Source organism: Mercurialis annua, linkage group LG1-X, assembly GCF_937616625.2.
Source record: "Mercurialis annua linkage group LG1-X, ddMerAnnu1.2, whole genome shotgun sequence".
In the NCBI taxonomy this organism is placed as follows: domain Eukaryota; kingdom Viridiplantae; phylum Streptophyta; class Magnoliopsida; order Malpighiales; family Euphorbiaceae; genus Mercurialis; species Mercurialis annua.
In genome coordinates this window covers 45,294,309-45,316,984 of record NC_065570.1, presented here as the reverse complement: position 1 = coordinate 45,316,984, position 22,676 = coordinate 45,294,309, and the positions used below count along the sequence as shown (strand labels likewise).

At 35.9% G+C, this 22,676-nt stretch overlaps 1 protein-coding gene and 1 non-coding gene across 2 annotated transcripts; one reads left to right on the top strand and one right to left on the bottom strand.

The window, feature by feature from the left end:
- On the bottom strand, positions 1-107 carry LOC126666453 (small nucleolar RNA R71). The gene has a single exon (XR_007637951.1). It is a non-coding gene; the product is annotated as a small nucleolar RNA R71 (small nucleolar RNA).
- Positions 108-16,699: 16,592 nt separating this feature from the next.
- Positions 16,700-20,977, top strand: LOC126664877 (uncharacterized). The gene is made up of 2 exons (XM_050357483.2): positions 16,700-16,975; positions 20,374-20,977. Exons 1-2 carry the CDS (start codon positions 16,803-16,805, stop codon positions 20,810-20,812), a joined length of 612 nt encoding a protein of 203 aa, XP_050213440.1. The 5' UTR covers positions 16,700-16,802; the 3' UTR covers positions 20,813-20,977.
- The last annotated feature ends 1,699 nt before the right edge of the window (positions 20,978-22,676 follow it).

Here is a 22,676-nt window from a genome sequence, read left to right as displayed (position 1 = left end):
AGGATGACCAAGGAAATTATAGATTTTCTCCAATTACATGGTGAATCTCTATACCAAGCTTGGGAACGCTTCAAAGAGCTTCAAAGAAATTGTCCGCATCATCATCTAGGGAGGGAGCATCTTGTCTCTATTTTCTACAATGGTACCAATGAGGCTACACGGGCAACGATTGATGCGGCATCGGGAGGATCACTTATGAAGAAAACTTATGATGAGGCCAATAACTTGCTAGAGGAACTCGCTACAAATAGTTGTTCTTGGTCAACCGAGCGGTTGAGGCAACCACCTCAAAAGGGTATCATGACCCTCGAGCAAACCCAAGAATTTGAAGCAATGAAAGCGAAGAATGCGACACTTCTAGCACAACTCGAGATGTACAAACAACAAGCAAATCAAAGGAATGCTCAACTTGCGGTAGTTCAAATGGGTTGCGAGACTTGTGATGGGCACGATCATTCGGGAATGGATTGCCCCGTCCTACATCAAAACTCAAATGAGCAAGTCAACTATGTCAATGGGCAAAGGCAAGGCAATGACCCATATTCCAACACCTATAATCCGGGGTGGAGGAATCATCCTAATTTTTCGTGGAGGGAAAATGCGGGTCAAGCCAATGCCAACCCAAATATGGGAGGAGCAAATTTTCAAGGAGGAAACCGTGGTCCACAAAACCAAGACAACTTCAACAACTACCGACCACAACCCCCACCCGGTTTTCAAAATCGGAATACGGATGAGGGGAGCAAGATTGACAAGCTTATTGAGGAAGTTAGAACCGGTTTTAAGAACCAAGCTTCCGTCAATCACCATCTCGAGACTCAAATTTCTCAACTTGCCATCTCGCTTCAAAATAGAGCTCAAGGGGGTTTACCGTCTACAACGGAGTCAAATCCAAGGGAGCAAGTAAAATCCATTGAACTCCGAAGCGGGAAAGAACTTGATGATCCACATGCAAGTAAAGAGAAAGCGATTGATCTAACAACGGGAACAAATGAGGAGGAAGTAACCGAACTTCCATATGTAAAACCGCCACCTCCTCCTCCATTTGTGCCAAAGGTCCCCTTCCCGGGACGATTGAAGAAGACGCCGGATAACCAAAAATTCCATAAATTTCTGGAAATTTTCAAGAAACTCCAAATCAATATAAGCTTTGCGGATGCTTTGCGTGAGATGCCTCAATACGCGAAGTTCCTCAAAGAAATCATAACGAAGAAAAGGAGTTGGGACGACAAAGGCACAGTTTCCCTAACGGAAAATTGTAGCTCACTCATCCTTAGTGACTTGCCCACCAAGCTTAAGGACCCAGGGAGTTTTACAATTCCATGCAAAATAGGCGATTTAAATTCAATTAATTGTCTATGTGATTTAGGGGCAAGTATCAATCTAATGCCTTTGTTTCTTTTCAGGGATATTTTTGGTGATCAAACTTTGAAGCAAACATCAATGATGCTTCAATTGGCGGACCACTCCCTAAAAAAGCCATACGGAGTGGTAGAAGATGTTCTAGTCAAAGTAGACAAATTCATCTTTCCGGTGGATTTTGTCGTACTTGACTATGCGGCGGATAAAACATGCCCTATGATTCTTGGGCGTCCTTTCATGAACACAGGGAGGGCATTGATAGATGTGCACGCCGGACGACTCACTTTGCGTATCGATGATGACAAAGTGGAGTTTGATATGAAAAGGATTATGCGCAACACTTTTGAAGAGGTGGAATGCATGAAATTGGATATGATTGATGAATTCGTGGAAGAACTTTTCCCGGTTTCAAAAGTCATATTCCATTCCGAGGAGACACAAGCAACTTCCGGGGAAGAATATTCCAAAGAAGATGAGCCGAAAGCCGAAAATTTGATTAGAAGAGAGAGCGTGACACCACCTTCTTCTATCTCTCCACCAAAGGTTGAGCTTAAAACGTTACCATCTCACTTACGGTATGCGTTTTTGGGCGACAACATGACTCTTCCCATCATCATCTCAAACAACTTGTCGGAAACACAAGAAGCGAGAGTTGTCAAAGTGGTGAAGCAACATATATTGGCGATCGGTTGGCAAATTTCGGACATCCGAGGAATTAGTCCCTCGGTGGTCATGCACAAGATCCACCTAGAAAATGAGTCAAGAGCATCGGCTCAAAGACAACGGCGTTTGAATCCAAATATGAAGGAGGTCGTGCACAAGGAGATAGTAAAACTTCTCGACGCCGGAATTATATACCCCATATCTGATAGTGCGTGGGTTAGTCCCATCCAATGCGTTCCAAAGAAAGGGGGGATGACAGTGATTGAGAACGAGAAGGGTGAGCAAATTTCCACTAGGACGGTAACGGGATGGCGTGTTTGTATTGACTACCGCAAGTTGAATACGGAGACGAGGAAGGACCATTTTCCGTTACCATTTATCGATCAAATGTTGGAGCGGGTAGCGGGCCACGCTTATTATTGTTTTCTCGATGGATATTCCGGGTACAATCAAATTCTTATCTTCCCGGATGACCAAGAGAAAACAACTTTCACATGTCCTTATGGAACGTTTGCTTATCGGAGAATGCCATTTGGTCTTTGTAATGCACCGGCAACATTTCAACGATGTATGACTTCCATCTTCGCCGATATGATTGAAGATATTATGGAGGTCTTCATGGATGATTTTTCGGTATTCGGGGACTCTTTTGAGATATGCTTAAATAATCTTGAACGAGTGTTGGCCCGGTGTGAGGAGACCAATCTAGTCTTGAATTGGGAGAAGTGCCATTTCATGGTAGAGGAAGGAATTGTCTTGGGACATAAAATCTCCAAGGACGGCATTGAAGTAGATAGAGCAAAAACGGAAATCATCGAGAAATTACCACCACCAACTACCGTAAAAGGAGTTCGTGCCTTCTTAGGGCACGCCGGGTTCTATCGACGATTCATCAAAAATTTCTCTTCCATTGCTCGTCCTTTAACTAATTTGCTTGTTAAAGATATTCCTTATGAATTTACTAATGATTGCCTTGTTGCTTTTTCTAGGTTGAAGGAAGCCCTTATCTCGGCCCCAATTATTTCATCACCCGATTGGACTCTTCCTTTCGAACTCATGTGTGATGCAAGCGATATAGCACTTGGGTGCGTATTGGGGCAACGGAGGGAGAAAAAGCTTCACGTGATATACTATGCGAGCCGAACATTGGCGGGTGCTCAACTCAATTACACCACCACCGAAAAAGAGATGCTTGCGGTGGTGTTCGCATTGGATAAATTTCGGTCGTACTTACTTTGCTCTAAGGTTATCATCTATACGGACCATGCGGCCCTTCGATACCTTTTTGCAAAGCAAGATGCTAAACCGAGACTAATCCGATGGGTGCTTCTTATGCAAGAGTTTGACATCGAAATTCGCGACAAGAAAGGAACGGAGAACGTCGTCGCCGATCACTTGTCAAGGTTAGAGATTCCGGAACCAATTATAAGTGGCGTAGAGATTAATGAAACGTTTCCGGATGAGATATTGATGGTACTTTCGGAAGTGGAAACGCCATGGTATGCGGATATCGCAAACTATCTATCTTCCGAAATAATGCCACCGGATTTGACTTACCACCAAAGGAAGAAGTTCTTGAGCGATGCTAAACGGTTTCTATGGGAGGAACCGTACCTCTTCAAGGTGTGTGGAGATGGGATTTTGAGGAGATGTGTACCACTAAAAGAGATGATGCCTATACTTAGTCAATGCCATTCCTCGGACTATGCGGGCCACTATGGTACATCAAGGACCGCCGCTCGTGTGCTAGAGTGCGGATTCTTTTGGCCTACGCTATTTCGCGATGCAAAAGACTTTGTTAGTCATTGCGATCGATGCCAAAGAGTGGGGAACATATCTAAGAGAGATGAAATGCCGCTTACCAACATTCAAGAGGTGGAACTTTTTGATGTGTGGGGAATAGACTTCATGGGTCCTTTTCCTATGTCGTTTGGAAAGCAATACATATTGGTGTGCGTAGATTACGTTTCAAAATGGGTAGAGGCGGAAGCATTACCCACTAACGATGCCAAAGTAGTGTTGTATTTTCTCAAACGTTTGATGAATCGATACGGTACTCCTAGAGCAATAATAAGCGACGGTGGATCTCACTTTTGCAATAGGCAATTCGATGCCTTGATGCGGAAATATAAAGTCTATCATCGGGTCGCTACTCCGTACCATCCTCAAACAAGCGGGCAAGTTGAAGTTTCTAACCGTGAGCTAAAGAGAATTCTAGAGAAAACGGTTAATAACACAAGGAAAGATTGGTCACTGAAACTAGATGATGCATTATGGGCATATCGTACGGCTTTTAAAACGCCCCTCGGAATGTCTCCATATCGTATTGTTTTTGGGAAAGCATGCCATCTTCCGGTGGAACTTGAACATAGAGCGTATTGGGCCATTAAAAAGCTCAATTTTGACCTTAAAGCGGCGGGGGAGAAACGTATGCTTCAACTCAATGAGTTGGACGAATTTCGGTTAAATGCCTATGAAAACGCCAAGCTTTACAAAGAAAAGACGAAACGATGGCATGACGCTCGTATCGTGCCTAAAACGTTTGTGGAGGGCTCTTTTGTCTTACTCTACAACTCACGCCTCAAATTATTTCCCGGGAAATTAAAATCCCGTTGGAGCGGTCCTTTCAAGATTCGAACGGTGGCAAGTCATGGAGCTTTGGAATTGGAGAATTCTAGTGGTGAAATCTTCAAAGTAAATGGACAACGGTGCAAGCCGTATCTTGGACCTTTGACGGATCAAGTAGTGGAACAAATCACGTTCACCACTCCTACATAAATTCCGGGCCACGGTCTAGCTTTTGACCGAAAATAAAGCGCACTCGAGAGGCAATCTCGAGAGGTTACGTGTTTTGTTTTATTTATTTTATTTTCCTTTTATGCGTATTTAATTTTTAATTTGTTTATTTATTTCCGTTTAATTCCGGGGTGTGTTTTTGTGTGTTTATGCAGGTATATACAATATTTCAGGAGGTTTTCGTTCGTGAAAAACTTTTCCCGTTCGAAAAAAGGCAAATTTTGCCTTTGTCCCGTTCGGGAAAGGCTATTCCCGTTCGGGAAGCAGCCCTCAGCCCCCATTTTTTTCGAACGTGAATGACTAATCCCGTTCGGGACTAGGCAAATTTTGCCTTTGTCCCGTACGGGACACACTATTCCCGTTCGAGAAAGAGCCCTCGGCTTCTAACTTTTTCGAACGTGAAAGGGTAATCCCGTTCGGGACTAGGCAAATTTTGCCTTTGTCCCGTTCGGGAAGCCATAGTTCCGTTCGGGAAACAAGGAAATTTTGCCTTGTTTCGTTAGAATTTCGAACGGGACAAGAATTAAGCCTAATCCCGTTCGGGATTAAATTATTCCCGTTCGGGAAGCATCAAAAATTTTGAAAATTTTGAATTTTGAATTTTGAATTAAAGTGTAGTAGATTTCTTGGGACTTGTGTTTCTTTTGAGACTTGTGTTTCTTTTGAAACTTGTGTTTCTTTAAGATTTGTGCTTGCAAAAATTTGAATTTTTCACTTGGATTGATGAGTTGGCAAATCCAAACCATTCATTAGTGTTTAAATTTCACTTGGATTGATACATGGTTTCAATCTAAACCGTTGAATCAAATCTAAGTTATTAAATGGAGAGTTTGAATTTAGTGGTGGGAAATCTTGAGATTTGTTATATTTGTTCCTATAAATACCTTGCATTTTTCTACTTTTTATTTCACATTCTAATATTCTTCTTTTCTTATTCTCCAATTTTTTTTAGAAATATTCTCATTCCGCAATCATGGTGCGAAGCAAGAATGCCGAAAATCAACCAATCCGTCGTTCAAGCACGAGAAATCAAGAAGCGGCGAATCCACCCTTACCGGCCGTGGGAAGGGGACGTACTAAATCAACCGCTCCATCCTCATCTCGGGTTAACACCTCGGCGATATTGACTACTCGCTATAACGCACCTTTCCAAATCCATACGGAGGAGGAAGGTGATTTATATTTGAGTATCAAAGAAAGGGAAATGGTAATTCCATTTCAAATCGATTTTGATGATATGGAGAACCTTGGCATCAAGGATGATGTGGAGCGCTATTTGGATATTTTGGGGTTATCGGCATTAGCAAAGGTTAGTCATCACTCTTACGATGAACTTACTCGTGAATTCTTCTCTACTCTCAAACCGGTTAGCGGTTCTCCTTCATCTATTTCTTTCCGCATCAACAACACTAGCCACACACTTAGTGTTGAAGATTTGGTGGAAATGTTTGGAATGAGGGGAACGGGGTTGATAGATTGGGATCAAAATTTTGATCAAGTGGAGATATGGAGGGAATTGACGGATCGTGATGATTATCGGACAAGGGGGTCCAAAATTAATGAAATCAAAGACATCGCTATTGTGGTGTTTGTGAAGTGGTTTGGGCACTCGTTTGGCGGGCGTGGTGAATATACGAAGGTGGCCAAGAGTGATCTTTTAGCTTTGAATGCTATTTTGCATCCGGAGATAGAAGCATACCAAGTCAACACGGCGTATCGTCTTTTGAAGCGATTGAGGGAAGTTCCATCCGAATTATCCAAGATTGGCTATGGTTTCATTATTCGTGCTTTGGCGGAGAAATACAATTGTATGCCTACGGCGTCTACTTTGGCGACTTTTGAGACCATTCTAGCACGGTCTCTTAATATTAACCATTTGGATGTTGCCGGGTTTGTGAAGAAGGGGAGAGTTATTCCCTATAATAGAAGGGTACGATTGGTGGCACGAACACGACGAGAAGAGGTAGCACGGGAAGAAGAAGGAGGAGAAGGAAGAAGAGCGGGGAAGGAACCCGCGGGAACTTCTCAAGCCGGAGAAGCGGCTCATGTTTCCGGGTTTGACCAACGGTTTTCTGAGTTGGTTGAGCAAAACCGGACCGGATGGGAGCAAAACCGGGTTGGTTGGGAAACTAACCAAAAATTACTTGAAGATATCCGACGTGAACAACATGTTGGTCTTGCACAACTACAATGGAGGCAAGATCGAATGCGAGCACGACTTAATCGGCAAGAGGATTTTCTTCGGGGTTACTTTAATGCCGCCGGCGGAGAGCGTTATCCATCACCGGAACCATCACCGGATCCACCGGCCTTTGACTAGAGCGAGATTTGTTTTTCTAAACCCAAACTCTTTTCAATTTTCTATTTTTATCTTATTTCTTAGCTTTGGGGACATAGCTAGAAATAGTGTGAGGAGGGGGGAAGAAAAATTTATTTTTCGTTTGGGTTATTTTTCGGTGATTTATCTTTATTTTCAGTTTTAGTTTATTTTTATTAGGTTGTGATTTTCTTTTTAATAGATTGTATTAGGTGTTAAATTAGTTTATTTCAAGGTCTTGTATCGCTTTAAATCTTTGTCTTTTAAATATGAAAGTGTTAGTTGATTTGGTGTGTATCTTAATTAATTTGTCAATCTTAGATTTCCCCGAATCAATGAATGTATAAACGCGATTTCTTAATTCGACAATTGATAAGCGATGCTTGCTTAATGACTTAATAATTCGTTGACATAATCCGATGAAATAAGGGTGAATTCAAAATTTAGACTTGTTCAAATCGTTGAAACATAATTGAATAACTTGATGCGGATTCATGACATGTTGATTGTTTATTTTTATAGTCGTTTTTAAACTTTTGGCATGAGTAGCATAATTTAAGTAGGAATTGAGTTTATGGCATAACACTACACACTTTTGAGAGTTTTGAGCTTAATTTCCTTGTTGTGAGTGTTGATTTCATGTTTTATTCCTAGAACTTGCTCGGTGTCCGTTTAAAGTTACACGATTGAGTTTTCAACAATTAGATGATTATGGCAATTAGGTATAACCTTTCTTTTAGACCACTTAAATAGACTACCCTTTATCCCTTAGATTACACCAATTTGAGCCTTAAACCTTTTTATTGTTTTTACCATATTTTACACATTTTACCGTTCTATGATTTACCTCTTTTGTTTACCTTATCGACTTTATATATTATTTGTTATGATTATGATGAATATAGGTGATTAATAACTCGAGATTAGTGAAAAGAGAAAGTGAACTACATTGTGCTTAAAAGATAAAGATTGCGCCTTGAAAAAGATTGAAAAACAAAAAGAAAGATAAAAATTTGCAAGCAAAAGCTTCAAAAGGAAAAAAAAAAAAAAAAGAAGAAAAAAATTATGAGATTGCAAAAAGCAATGAGTAAAGCGTAAATCAAAAAGAAAAGAAAGTTATAAGTTCACATAAACGGAAAACCGGAGTTAGATCAACCTAGAAGTTAATAGTAGTAATAAATAGTATATTAAGTTGATAATTAGCCTTTGTTTAACCTTTTTACCTACCCTTTACCTTAGCCACATTACAACCCAATAAAAGACCATATGATTTTTGTTGATTACCGAATCAAGTAGCGGAGTCCGGGACTATGAGCAAGCTTATGGTGAGTATTCATGCTTTCAATTGTGAGCTTTCTTTGTTATATACCCTACTTGTTGAAATATTGATGCCATTAGCTTAGTTTTTACTAAATTGTGCTATGATTTGCCTAAATGAAAAAATTGATTATTTTCCATGTCCCGCAAGTGATAGTGAAACTTGAAGTGTGATTCAATTTGACCTTGTACTAATGAGTTAGTAACCGTTGTTATATTGAATTATGTCATAGAATTATTATTGTTATTCGATTGCATCATTATTTAGTTGTCGGTTTTAGAAGGTTGTTTTTCATATTATTCATAGGGTTGGGGATTTCTTTGATTGATTTATTGTTAAGTTATATGCTAAGGATTTCTAACATATTTTGTAGAGTAAGATTTATTTCTTGCTTGAGGACAAGCAAAGGTTAAGTGTGAGGAGGTTTGATAGGAGTATTTTACTCCTACAATTAGGGTCGATTTTACTCGGTTTTCATCATGTGTAGTATTGTTTTTATACATTATTTGGCGTTTTTACGTTTAATAGTGTTTGTTAGTGTTTCAGTGGAAATTAGGTGAAAATCGACTATTTGGGGCAAAATTATGGTGGATTGCGTGTACGAGTAAAAAGCGTAGCTTGCGGACGAAGGAATTGAAGTTCACGAACGAGATTGAGGAAAAAAAGGATTGTTCCGTTCGGAAAAGAGGTTTCACGAACGGAAAACATGCAGAGTGAGCATGAGTCACGAACGGAAAAGCCTTGTCCCGTTCGGGACTCAAGAAGGAATCAGATATCAAAGCTTTCGGTCTACAGTTTTTTCGAACGAGAATGGTTTGTTCCGTTCGGGAAAGAAGAAAATTGGGCATGTCACGAACGGAACTATGGCTTCCCGAACGGGACAAGAGTAAAACACGCATGCTTCAGGATTTGATTTGGACTGAAATTCTTCCTCAACTCACAATTACAACTCCTATTACAAATTGATTTGCAATACGAATTAGAAGACTCCGGAACTCCTCCTACTATATAAAGACCTTGTACTAGACTCAATTTAATATGTAGAATAATTTAGACTACATTAGTTTTATTTTCATTCTCTTAAAATAGCGTTTTAGCTTCTATTTCTCAGCAGTTTATAAGTAGTTTATTATTAGTCTCTGCAAAGAACGATTGTGAAGATTTCAAGTTTAATCTAGACGATTCTTCCGAAATTGACAACTCCGGTATTTGTTGTTCTAATTATGTTTAATTCTTCATCTTCTTCTTTGTTTAATTTAAGCTTAAGCATGTGTAACTAAATCCTTTGTTCGGGGATTGATATGAACACTTAGACTAGTTTTCGAATTGGATTAGGATTTATTAAGTGAGTAAAATTGTGTTTTAAATACTAAGATTAATGCTTGAATTAATTTGATCACTTAGTTCATGATTTTGTGTTTAATTAACTAATTGAGAGATTGTTAATTAAATAGACATAGGTAATTAAAAACTTAGAGGAAAACACCGTGAGAGCGGGTTGGAATTTAGGTAGTCGTTGAGTTTGCTTCATAATTACAATTTAGTTATTTAATTCAGTTTTAATATTGTGAGAGCAAGTTAATAATTGATTAGTTAATTAGGTTGTGATTTTATTTGAATCTTTGAGGCTTGAGAGAGCGGGATTCGGTGCATTAGAATAGCTCGATTCACAATAAAATCACTAGATAAATTTTGATCCATTCTTCTACTAGTTTATTTGGAATTATCAATTCTTGAGCTTTTTACCATTATTGTTTATTCTTCAATTTATTTGTTTGATTTCAGATTTTTAGTCTAATTACTTGAGTTAAATTCACTTTAGATTATAATTAGTTTACACAAATCCATTTATTTTCCTACTAGCCAATTAAAGAATATTAGAAATTAGTTGTTTAGTTCATTGTTCCTTGTGGGATCGATACTTGGTCTTCCAAGTTATATTACTTGCGCGATATCGTACACTTGCGATTATTTGCCAACATGTTCAAGGTATTTTTCTAACTTTTATTCATTTCTTTTACTTGTGGATGTGTACTTCTCTCAACAATCTTCTTGCTAATTTTTTAGTGGACATGTCAGTTGACATGTGCGAAGTGAGCAGCATCATTTCGATTTCTGCCGCAGATCCTTCGACTTCAATTCCTCCTAACTCGGGGACTTACTTTGTGGACGATGATGAAGCAGCTTTGGCTTTAAATTGGCCTCAAAAGGTTCCGGAAACTGATGATGGTTCCGAGGCCATTAAATTGAAGCGTCAGGCTTCGGGAGGATCCTCTCAGCCTCCTACTACCAAGAAACACATAAAGGGGAAGAACACTCATAGAGAGTCCTCTTCTTCTCCCTCCGGAGGTGTGCCGAACTTGGTTTGAGGACCGAGAAGCAGGATCCGCCAAGAATTTCCAGTTATCATGTTCTTAATGCTTTCATGGAGATTATCTCTATTCAGAAGGACATTGAGTCCATAAATCGCAAACACGGCAAAGATTTGGGCGAGGTCACCTGTTTGATCAGCTTTTCGGTTAGTTTTGTTTATCCATTTTTGTTTCCTTGCTTTCTTTATTTTTCTTTTGACTTTATTTTTTTTGTTTTCAGACGGTCTAGACGATCATTGCACTAGAGAAACATCGTCAAGTTGTTGTTTTATGATCTGAAGAAATTGAAGGCAGATTATGCTGCTTGGGACAATGAGAAGTCGAGTCTCTAAAATTATTTGAGTGAGCAGAAGGCTCTTACTTTGCAACTTTGGCTTACTAATTCCTTGCAGGAGAAGGAGATCGTTAATTTAGAGGTTCAAGTTAAAACACTTTTGGGTGAGATCGAGTCTCTGAAGGCCTCTTCTTCTTCGCTAGCTTCATAGAAAGAGTTATTGACGTTGGAGGTTGAGAAGCTACGATGGCGACTTGCGGAGACATGATCGTTTTATTTTCGGTTGATGTCCGAGTACCGATTGAGGCTTGGGGCGAAGCTTCGTGAGCAGAATCCTGATGTTGACCTTTTTGGTATCAGCCAGCTTGATCCAACCTCATTGGCTAAGGATTTCAAGGAAAAGCTTGATGAACAGAAGGCCGAAGTTCTTGGGAAAAGCAACTAATTTTTTTTTCTTTTTTTCTTTTTTGTAATTCGGCCAGTTAGGCGTATGTAACATTTGTTTTTATTAATTAAAGTTTCTTTTTGAATTCATTTTCTTTTAAGTTTCGATATGAGACTCTTCTGCATTTCCTTATTTCTTTTGGAGTTATTCTAAACTCTAGTATTAGGCCACTTTGGGGCTTTTCTTTCCGAGTCGATACAAACTCATATTTCAGAGTTAATCTAAACTTTTCGTGTTCTCAGAGTTAATTTAAACTCTTTGTTTTTTCAAAGTTAATCTAAACTTTGACATGAGGTTAATTTAAACCTTTTCATTTTAGGACCTTGTAAGGTTTTTTGTTTCTCAGGTTTTAAACGAGCCCTTTTGTTTTCGAAACTCAAGTGAGCCCTTTTGTTTATTGGGGTTGCGTATCCTTTCATTTTTAGGATTGCGGCGAATCCTTTTGTTTTTGGGACTCTGGCGAGTCTTTGTTTTTTGGCTTTGTCAAGCTTATGATTTTTTCGAGCGATTTTAGCGATAAACTGTGCCCAAAGTACAATAATTTATTGTCTAATGATAATATTTCCTTAGATGCTCGATGTTTCAATATCTGGGGATGGGGGCTCCGCCCAATGTCTTTAGCTTGTAAGCTCCTTTTCTAGTAGTTTCTTCGAGCAGGTAAGGTCTTTCCCAATTGGTTTGAAGCTTTTTTACCCTAGCATTTTCTCTTCCAATTTCGGCGTTCCTTAAAACTAAGTCGCCCACTTGAAATTTTTCTTGATTTATTATTTTGTTATGATAGCATGTCGCCTACTTCTTGTATGCTTCGGTCCTTATTCCGGCCTAGCTTCTTCTCTCTTCTAACAAATAGAGACAGAGCCTTATTTTATCTTTGTTTGTTGATTCTTCCAAGTAGCTTACCCTTAGATTGGGCATTCCGATTTCCACTAGTATCACCACCTCGGTACCTTATGCAAGTTTAAAAGGGTTTTCCCCTGTTTCTTTTCTTAGCATCATTCTGTAGGCCTATAGTACGCTATAGAGTTCATTTATCCAATTTTCTTTTTCTTCATCCAGCCTTCGCATGATTCCTTGTACTTGGGTTTAGTTCGTGACTTCAGTCATTCTGTTGGTCGTGGGGTTCGCTACTTATGTAAATTTTAAATTTATCATCAGATCTGCGCAAACGTTTTTGAATCTTTGATAGTCGAATTGCTTGCCCTTATCTAGACTAGTGTGTGTGGTATGCCGAATTGACATATGACCTCATTTTTGAAGAATTCCTCTATTTGTAATGTTATTATGGTCGACGCTGCCTCAACTTCGATCCACTTTGTGAAGTGGTCGATTGTTATAATGAGGAACTTTTTTACCCTTTCCAGTCGGGAAAGGTCGTATAATGTCCATCCCCCACATGGAAAATGGCCAAGGGCTTTCCAAAGAGCCCTGCAGCGTGGCTGATCGGTGATTGACATTGTCGTGTCTCTAGTACTTGTCACATCTTTTCACCAAATTTTTGGAGTCTTCTTTGATTGTGGGCTAATAATATCCTTACAACATTGCTTTTCTTGTATCGTGCTTGCTCCTTCGCGAGCTCCGCAAATTCCATCGCGAATTTCTTTTAGGATCAGACGCCCATTTTTTGTCAACATGCATTTTTCCCATGGATGGGCTAAGGAGGTTTGGTAAAGAGCCATGTCATAGTATAAGTAATTGGCTGATTTCTAAATGATCCAAAAGGTTTCAGTGTTGTCTTGGGGTAGTTCCTCGTTATCCAAGTAATCATCAGAGTTTTCCAATTTTTAGATTCGTCAACTTCCATTACTTCCGCTTCCTCTATGCTTGGATTTCCCAAGGTTTCTTTCAGCTGCATTTTATTGAAAAAAATCTGCCAATTCCGAGGCAGACTTGGCTATGGAGTCGGCTTCGGTATTTTCTTCTCGAAGAATTTGGCAATTTCTCACTGTCCTCCTTGCTCTTCCAGCTTTTGGAGCATATTTTTTACTTTTTCTAAGTATTTATTCATTTCTATTTCCTTTGCTTGGTATTCTCCTTTTACTTGGTTCACCACTAGCTGTGAGTCGTTATGGATTTTGAGAACTTTTGTCTTCACTTCTAATGCTAGGTCTGGTACTACAATGAGAGCTTCATATTCGGCGACATTATTTCTCGCCTTAAATTGGATATTTAGTCCAAATTTGCTTTTGATTTTTTCAGAGCCTTTTAGGATGGCTCCTGCTCGATCTCCTTTTTTATTTGAGGCTCCGTCCACTTGTAATTCCAAGAAGAGGTCTGAGTTGGTTTCTTCCTGTTCGCCTGGAGTGATTTCGACAGGAAAGTCTTCCAGTGCTTGTGCTTTGAGCATTTGGCGAGGTTCATAACGAATATCATGTTCGCTTAATTGGATCGACCAGTGGACAAGTTGTCTAGAGGTTTCAAGTCTTTGTAGCACCATTCTCAACATCTTATTGTCTTTACAACCATAGTATGGCTCTGGAAGTAGTATCATAGCTTTTTTGCCGTAGTCACGACAGCTAGCGCCATTTTTTCTATCGCTGGGTACCTTGTTTCGGCTTCTTTCAGCACTCAGCGGATGAAGTAAACTGGTTTGAGTTTTCCTTCTTCTTCTCTCACCAATATTGTTCCTATCGTTTCCTTTCTTGCACAAGTATACAAATATAGGGTCTCTCTTGGCGATGGCCGACTTAGGATTGGCAGCAAGATTAGGAACTTTTTCAACCCCTCAAACGTTTCTTGGCATTCTTCATTCTAATTGAAATTGTTGGAGCCTTTGAGGGCTTTGAAAAAAGGTAGACACCTTTTGGCTGAACAAGACATAAATCTTCCAAGGGTAGTGATTCGCCCATTAAACTTCTAGATGTCATTTATATTCATTGGAAGCCTCATGTTCATTATTGCCTTAATCTTCTCAGGGTTTGCCTCTATTCCCCTTTGCTTGTCTTCTGAGATTTTCCTTTTATTTTGTCTTACGGGGTTCGCCTCTTTGACCACGCTTAACTCATGGGTTATGATATGTGGGTCCATGCCCACAATCTCAAAAGCTTTGGAGATGAAAGTTCATACGTTCTTTTGAAGATCGCCACTATCTTTTCTTTGTATTTAGGATCTATATCCTCCGGTAGGCTCACCTTCATTTCCGCCTTTAATTCCACTTTGTGCATCTCGCCTTCAGGGGCACTTTTCTTTCCTCTATGTCATTGTTAAAGATTTCTTCGATTAACATTGTTTCGAAATTCCTGTATAAATCTATTGTAGCATATTTTGGCCATTGTTTAGCTTCCTTTCATCGTGATAATTCCTGTTTTTGTCGGTATCTTCATCGTGGGTACTTTTATGCTTGCAGTCGCTGCCGAATCATGGAGGAAGGGTCGCCCCAGGATGGCGTTGTATGGCAAGTCAATGTCTACTATACTGAATAGCGTTGGTAGCTCCTCATCTCTTGTTTCCCTTCCTAGCTTTACATCAACAGTTATGGTGCCCATCGGTTTGATAGGAGATCTGCCGAATCTAGTTAATGGGGTGGCGTTTCTCTTCAATTTTGCTATTATCCATCCCAGACTTTCGTAAGCTCTTTTGGTCATTAAATTTATCGTGCTCCCTTTATTAATTAAGATTCTTTCTACGTTCCAATGCTCGTTGATCATCGCAACGACCAAGGCCTCGTTATGCTCTTTGTTAATTCTTCCAAAATCTTCCTCATTGAACGTTAGCGCTAGGAATTTTCTAGAATCTTGCAATTTTTTTGTTTCTTTTTCAATGGGCAGTTCTATGTGCTTGTTTTCGCGTGTTCTGATGATCCTTTTTCACGGTTGTCTTTGTTCTTCATAGATTTGTAATTGTTGACCGGTTGTTTGCTCTTGAGGTTCAATTTGTCATAAGTCATCCTTCAATAGATGTATTTTGAGTTTTAAAAAAATCCTTCTTGTTCGAAATTTTTATGCCTTTTCCATAGACGGCGCCAATTGATGGAGTTTGGATTCTTGATCGTTTGATTTCACCTGCAAAAGAAGATAGACGGTTCATCGGATGGTGGTTGTCCGATTAACGCTCCGATGCTTACAGTTTAGCCTTGAGCAGCGTATATTTCTTATTGAATTAGTTGTGTTTGTAGGCATACCTTATGTCTTTATATAGGGCATGATCTATACCTCGCATGAGTTTGATTATAAATGTGATTCCTATTTGATAAAACTTTGAATAGGAAAGTGATTTCTTATTCAACTAGAATCTTATTTAGGAGTGTATTCCTAAATGAGATGATCGTTCCAGATATGAGTTTATTTTCGTTTAGAAAGGTAATCCTGAATATCTAATCCTGAATATCTAGTCTTTTGATTTTATTCCAATTCTGTGTGATCATGTCTCTGGCGACGCGGTTTGGGCTTTATCTCGGAATTTACAGAATCCTTACTGATTCGGCTTTAGCTGGGGATTCAGGCGAATCCTCTTTGGTCTTTTAGGCAATGACGAAGTCTCTGGGACTCGGATGCCTTTTTCGTTGTGCTTTCGCCTTTGGCTAGTCCTTGAATTCACTCGAGTGAGTGGATCCTGTACGACACGGTCTTATATTAATTATGGTGGAATTCAGTTTCCATCAGTAATGATATTAGATTTTTTTTATTCTAGTACATATTTTTATAAAGTTGCCGGATCGTGCTTTCTTTTAGGATTGTGTTTTCCACCTTCTTGTTCTCCTTCTTTTAAGTTCCGTAGTTTTTGGTGAGCAATTTTATGTGTGACATTTCTAATGAGTAAGTTCTTGAGTTGGAGTTTTTTTACCTCTCCTCCGGACTTTTTAATACATTTTAATTCATAAAAAAATACTATTACTTTTTAGGGTTAATTCTATAAAAAGTCAAGATATTTACATGAATTTTCATTTTAATCACGACTTTTAAAAATTGACATATAAAACCACGACCTTTCATATTTTTTTTTTCAAATCTATCACCAAATTAATTTTTGGTGTATTTTTGATGACGTGCCATTCCGGCAGACTTGAAAAAAAATGAAAGGTAAAGTTCACCGGAAAAAATGGTCGGTGATAGATTTAGAAAAATGAAAGGTCATAATTTTATATAGCGACTTTTAAAAATAGTAATTAAAATGAAAATTCTTATAAAGTTCGACACTTTTTATAGAATTAACCAAACTTTTTATCGCCACACCTTTTATACTGGCGAAAAAGCAATTGCTATGTAAACCTCTGTACTGTTTCTCTTCTTTTTGTTTGAATCCCATTTTGGGTTGTTATCATGGTACTGTTTTCTCATGCAAACACCGCTCTTCAAATGTCAGTCTCCGGCGCCGGCGCTGTACTTCTGTCAGAATCACAGCACAGACTCATCCGCTCATCCTCGTCTTTTTTCACTCTGAAGCTAATCACCATGGCTTCGCCGCTCTATTCTTCCCATGCTTCCGTCAGCAGGTCAGTTACTTGTCTGCTTTGTTCGAATAAATATGTCACGAGAATTTTTTTCTCTTTATTGCTTTCCCGATCAGTTTTAATTATTACACAAATTTCTTTGTTCAAGTGGGTGATTCTTTCACTCTTTTCTTATACTTTCAGTCACGGTTTGGATTGATGGATCCTAAACGATGGATTTTAAACAATCTATGGATTTGGACAAAATCTATCGTTTGCCTAAAAAAAAATTAATAGAATACATGGATTTATAAATTCCCTCATTTTCTACAATCCATCATTTTTGAGGGTTTTGATTTCCCACCTACTAGGTGTGAAAGTCCAAATCCACCATTTTTTATACATGATGGATTGTTATGCCATTTATTATTTTTCATAAATAATATTAAAAATCCATTGATTTTATATTCAGTCCAAACGATGGAATTTTAAAATCTATGGATTTAAATTCCATTGATTTAAAATCCATTGATTTTGCTAAAATTCATGGATTTTAAAAACCCTCAATCAAAACGGTGCCTCGGGCTTTTAGTATTATAGTTGTAGTTCCCATGTATGGATGATTTAAAAAAGGCACAATCACTTTTAAAATCTCAAACCTTTACTTTTTTTTTTAATAAATTATGGCTAGATTTTTGATATTTACAATTATATTCAATTTGATTTTTTTTAATTGTGTTCAAAATTTTAAATTTCAATTTTAAATGCAAACTTTTATAATTTTTTAGTTGCGGTCAAATTAAATATATTATCGTACATCTAAAAAAAGTTATTATAAAAAATTTGATCGCATTAGATAAAGGACGTAAAAATTTAGATTTAAAAATAAAATTTCAAATTTTAAATATAGTTTTAATTTTTTTAAATTGAATATAATTATAAAAATTAAAAATTTAATTATATTAATAGAAGAACCAATAAACAAGTTCCTTCACGACTTTTTAAATTTAAATATTTTCCTTATGACGTTCGACGAAGAATCACTTAATATCAGTCAAAGAGTTTCCTTATCAAAAATTTAGTTTAATTTTAGCTCTTAAACATATCTTTTTCCAAAAATCCATAAAATCATAAAATCAAAATTTAGTATTTTTCTCGATTTAAGCACGATCTACAAACGTCTCACCTCACATCCTAATTTTTTCAAACTTTTTATTCTATAGCCGGGTCTGCATTTTATACTTTACTTTTTATAAATATGATGTTTTAGCCGTGTAAATGACCATGAAGATGTTGAATTAGATATTTATACTATATATATACTATATATGATACATAATGAAAGTTTGAGATATATGGTGACACATTTTGAAAATTGTGCTTAAATCGAAAAACACATGAAAGGTGCTGATATACTTCAACATATTATAGTTCTTCAACATATTTATAGTTCTTTAAAAATATGTTTTTTAAAAAATTCAAAATTAGATTCATTTTTTTAATGTTATTGAGCTATAATATATATTTATAGGTTCTATTTTAAACTTCTACAATGCAATATTTCTGGTATAATGATTTTATTTTGATTTCAAACAGATTTATTTTTTTAACTTTACAAAATTATATTTAATTTTAATTTTTTTTATCAAATTTAGTTAATATTTATAATATCTTTAAATTTATTTTGAAAAATATTAATTTTATTTTAATAACCATAAATTATTTTGAAAATTTATTTAAATTTTAATGAAATTATATATTTTTTTGAAAGAAAAATAAATTTAAGGGTAAATATAATTTTATGTTTGAAAATCACTCTTTGACTAAATCAACGAACATAGTTACTTACGGAGGAAATAGTAATGAACTTGATAAAATGGCAAGAGAAAATAATTGACATTTAAAAATTATGAGAAAATAGTAATTGCGATCTACTATTTTTTTTTAACAAAGGCTAAATTTTCCATTAATAATAACGAAAATTACATGAACGGTTTTTCAACAAAATTATGAGAAAATAGTAATTGCGATCTACTATTATGAAGAAATAATATTCTTTTATTTTTATCCTAAAATTTCAATTTACTGACAATTAGACTAAATTTTCAATTAAAAAATCGCTCAGTTTTGCAACAAAAGATTAACTCGTTGCCGAGAATTTTGTTCGCTTTCAAATAGAACAAGAGAAGAGGGATATTTTAAATTTACTGTGTTTTAGATTCAAAAAGAAACGAAACTCGATATTTTTCCAATTTATGGTGTTTTAAATTAAAATGACGTCCACGAAATTTTGAAATTCATTTGAATTAACAAAGTTATATCTAATTTACTGATAAATGGAGTTAGGCTAAACTAAAATTAGGCATTAAATCTTAATTCAATATTAAATTTAACACAATTAAACTGTAGGAAAAATAAATTTATTTACATATGATTATGATAAAATTGACAAAAATATTATAAAATAACAATTTTGACAGTCTCGTCCACCAATTTTGCAAATCTTGACAATTATATCGAAAAATCAAATAGAAAAGTTAGAGAGCCTAATTAATAAAAATCTGATATAGTATTTTAAGTTATTATTATAATAAATTTTTTTATATTATGAGAAATATTTTATAAAATGTTGCAACAATTAATATTTTTGACTAATGGGCTGAAAAAATCCCGACCTTTGTTTTAGTTTTCAATTTCACCCCAACGTAGCAATTTTTTCAATTACACACTATTTCAGATTTTTAGTTTTCAATTGCCTCTGATACACTAAATTGAACTCTTTTCATTTGATTAATATTCAAAAGAGGTCCTTCATTTCTATTAAAAATTCTAAAAATTCTTTAATGTTATAAATTATAATAAAAACCCATCTTTTTTATAAAAACCAAAAAAATTAATTAAAAAAATAATTTTTTTTTTAATTTCCTCTCTGCTCCTCCTCCGGAAACTGATTTTTTTTAATTTATTTATTTTTAGAATTTATCTGAAATTTATTTAAGTTTAAGGACTTGTTTGAATTTGGCCAACTGCAAAAAAAGTATGTAATAATCCTTAAATGTGTTTGTTTTATTCATTTTAATCCTTATAATAATAAATCTTTTTAATTTTTTTAAATTAGGGTGCAATTGAAAACCAAATATCTAAAATAGGAGTATAATTGAAAAAATTGCAATGTCGGGTGAAATTGAAAACTAAAACAAAGGTTGGGATTTTTTCAGCCCATTAGCCTTTTTTTTATAAAATCAGATAGGTATTTTTTGAAGAAGAAAAATCCTTTTAATTATGCCTGAATTTAGCATAAACAATTATTAATAAGATATTCTTTATCTTTTTAGTTTACTGTCTGAGTATTTAGGATTTACAAAATTAATGTATCATTTAGAATTATTTTGTTGAGATACTTTTCTGATTTGGTCGTTATAAATATGTAAAATTATTTTTAATTAAAGATCTTAATGCAGGATACATGATATGCTCTGTGAAGACTATATCAAATTGTCTTGTGCAATATATGTTGCTGGTATCAGTGTTGCTTTGCTTATGTTATTTACGGTTCCATCGCGCTCGACGACGACTTCTAGTGTTGGTCGTGGTGAAGATGATATTAATGGTGGTATTAGGGTTAATGTCGCAACTCGTAATCTCGAGGACATCTACATTGGCTCAGTAGAGAGGCAGACTCACTGGACTGCATTCCATAATATGGATAACAGTGTTGTATTATTCCTTGAGCAAACCTTAGCTGCCAGAAATGTCCATGACCCTCACAGCCATACGCAATATTTTTCTCGCGATGGTCAGCTGCTCAATAGTAACATGGCATGGGATTATGTTTCTAGACATGTCAATTACGTCACAGTGCATCTCAGTACAGCTTTGGGTCGGCCCATATACATATGATCGTTGCCTAGCCTAATTAGGAAGGTGAAAAATTAACAATCGTCATAATAATAGTCTTTGGTTACGATATACCTTATTATCTCTATTGCTAAAATATCACATTTGTATTACGGGGTCTTTCCCTATTTACTCTTATTTTGTTTATAAATTCCACTTTTAAATCTATTTTAAAAGATTTTTAGATTTGTATCTATTATGGACCTGTGCCCCATTTGTAATGATGTATAGGTATTTTTGCCAAAAGAATTTTTTGCTATGTGCCATTAAGAATGACGCATATAATTAATCTCTGACACACTTAACTGATGATAGTAAAAATTATTAATCTTTTGGGAGAAGGTACAAAAATGACCCTAATGTTTATCCTATGAATCACATTTCCCTCGAATATTTTTTGAGTGTCAAAAATGACGCTAATCTTATGAAAGTGGAACAAATATACCCTCCATCGGTAGACGGCGAGTATATTTGTTCCACTTTGATAACGGTAGGGTTATATTTGTTCCACTTTGATAATGCTAGGGTCATATTTGAAATTCCAAAAAATATTAGGGCAACGACTAATTGTATGCCACATCATTCAAGTTAATGTTAAAACACGCTACCGTTAGACGGAAGATATATTTGTTCCACTTTGATAACGTTAGGGTTATTTTTGAGACTCGAAAAATATTAGGAGGGAATGTGAGCCAAATGGTAAACATTAGGGTCATTTTTGTACCTTAACCCTAATGTCTTTAAACTTTTGATTGAAAGAATATTTAACCTCCACAACTTCAACTCTATTTATAATAATGCAACAGCCATTAATTATATTTAACAAATATCTTTATCTTTTTATTTCACTATTGAGATACTAATTAGTGAATTTTAATTTATATTTCAGTTACATAGTAATTAGGACTGTAACGAAGCTCCGCGTTCAACTCGTTAAGAACTCCGTTCATGTTTTTTTCTATTATAAACGAACCAACCTCAAACTTAATTTTACGTTCATTTATTAGACTAGCTAAACATGAACATAGTGGTGTTCGGCTCGTTTATGTTCACGAACAACTTGTTTAGTTATTTGTGGACGAGCTCGATTAAGAGTTTCTCGACGACCTCATATAGAAGTTTGATAAAGCGTTTACGAACTGGCTACTAATAAACTTTATAAAGAGTTCGTAAACTAGCTTTTGTATTTAAATTTAATATAACATACTCCCTCCGTCCATTTTTAGTTGTCGCTTTAGGTAACTATTTTTGTCCATCAATAGTTGTCACTTTAGAATTTCTATGTGATTTTTATAATAGTATTCCAAATTTGACCTTCTTATTAAATCATTTCGTTAAATGGTAGTTCAATTTCCAAAGCTAAATCATCCAATAGTGGATTAATAATTCTATTTTCAAAACCAAATTTTTCAATAGTAGAATTTATAAATAGGGTTATATTAGTTTTTATGTTTATAATTTAAGACAAAAGAAGAACTTTCTTAATTTTAGCAATTTAACCTAAAGCGACAACTAAAAATGGACGGAAAGAGTATTTTTAATATATGAAAACTATATTCTTTTAAATAAAATTATATAGTTTTGTTTTTATTAAAAAAACTACCTAATTTTGGTTTGTGTTTATGTTCATTCGTTTAGTTGCCAAACAAACAAACTCGTGATCTTGGTTAAATAGTAGATAAATAGACGACCACGAGTTAAACACGATCCAACTATAAACACTATAAATTTTAAACGAATCGAATCTGAACACCTTATCCAAAGTTCAAACGAACATGACTTGATGTAAGGAGTTCAAAATGAACAATTTAAAACTCGGTTCGGCTCGGTTCATTTACAGCCTTAATAATAATTTTACCTAATAAAT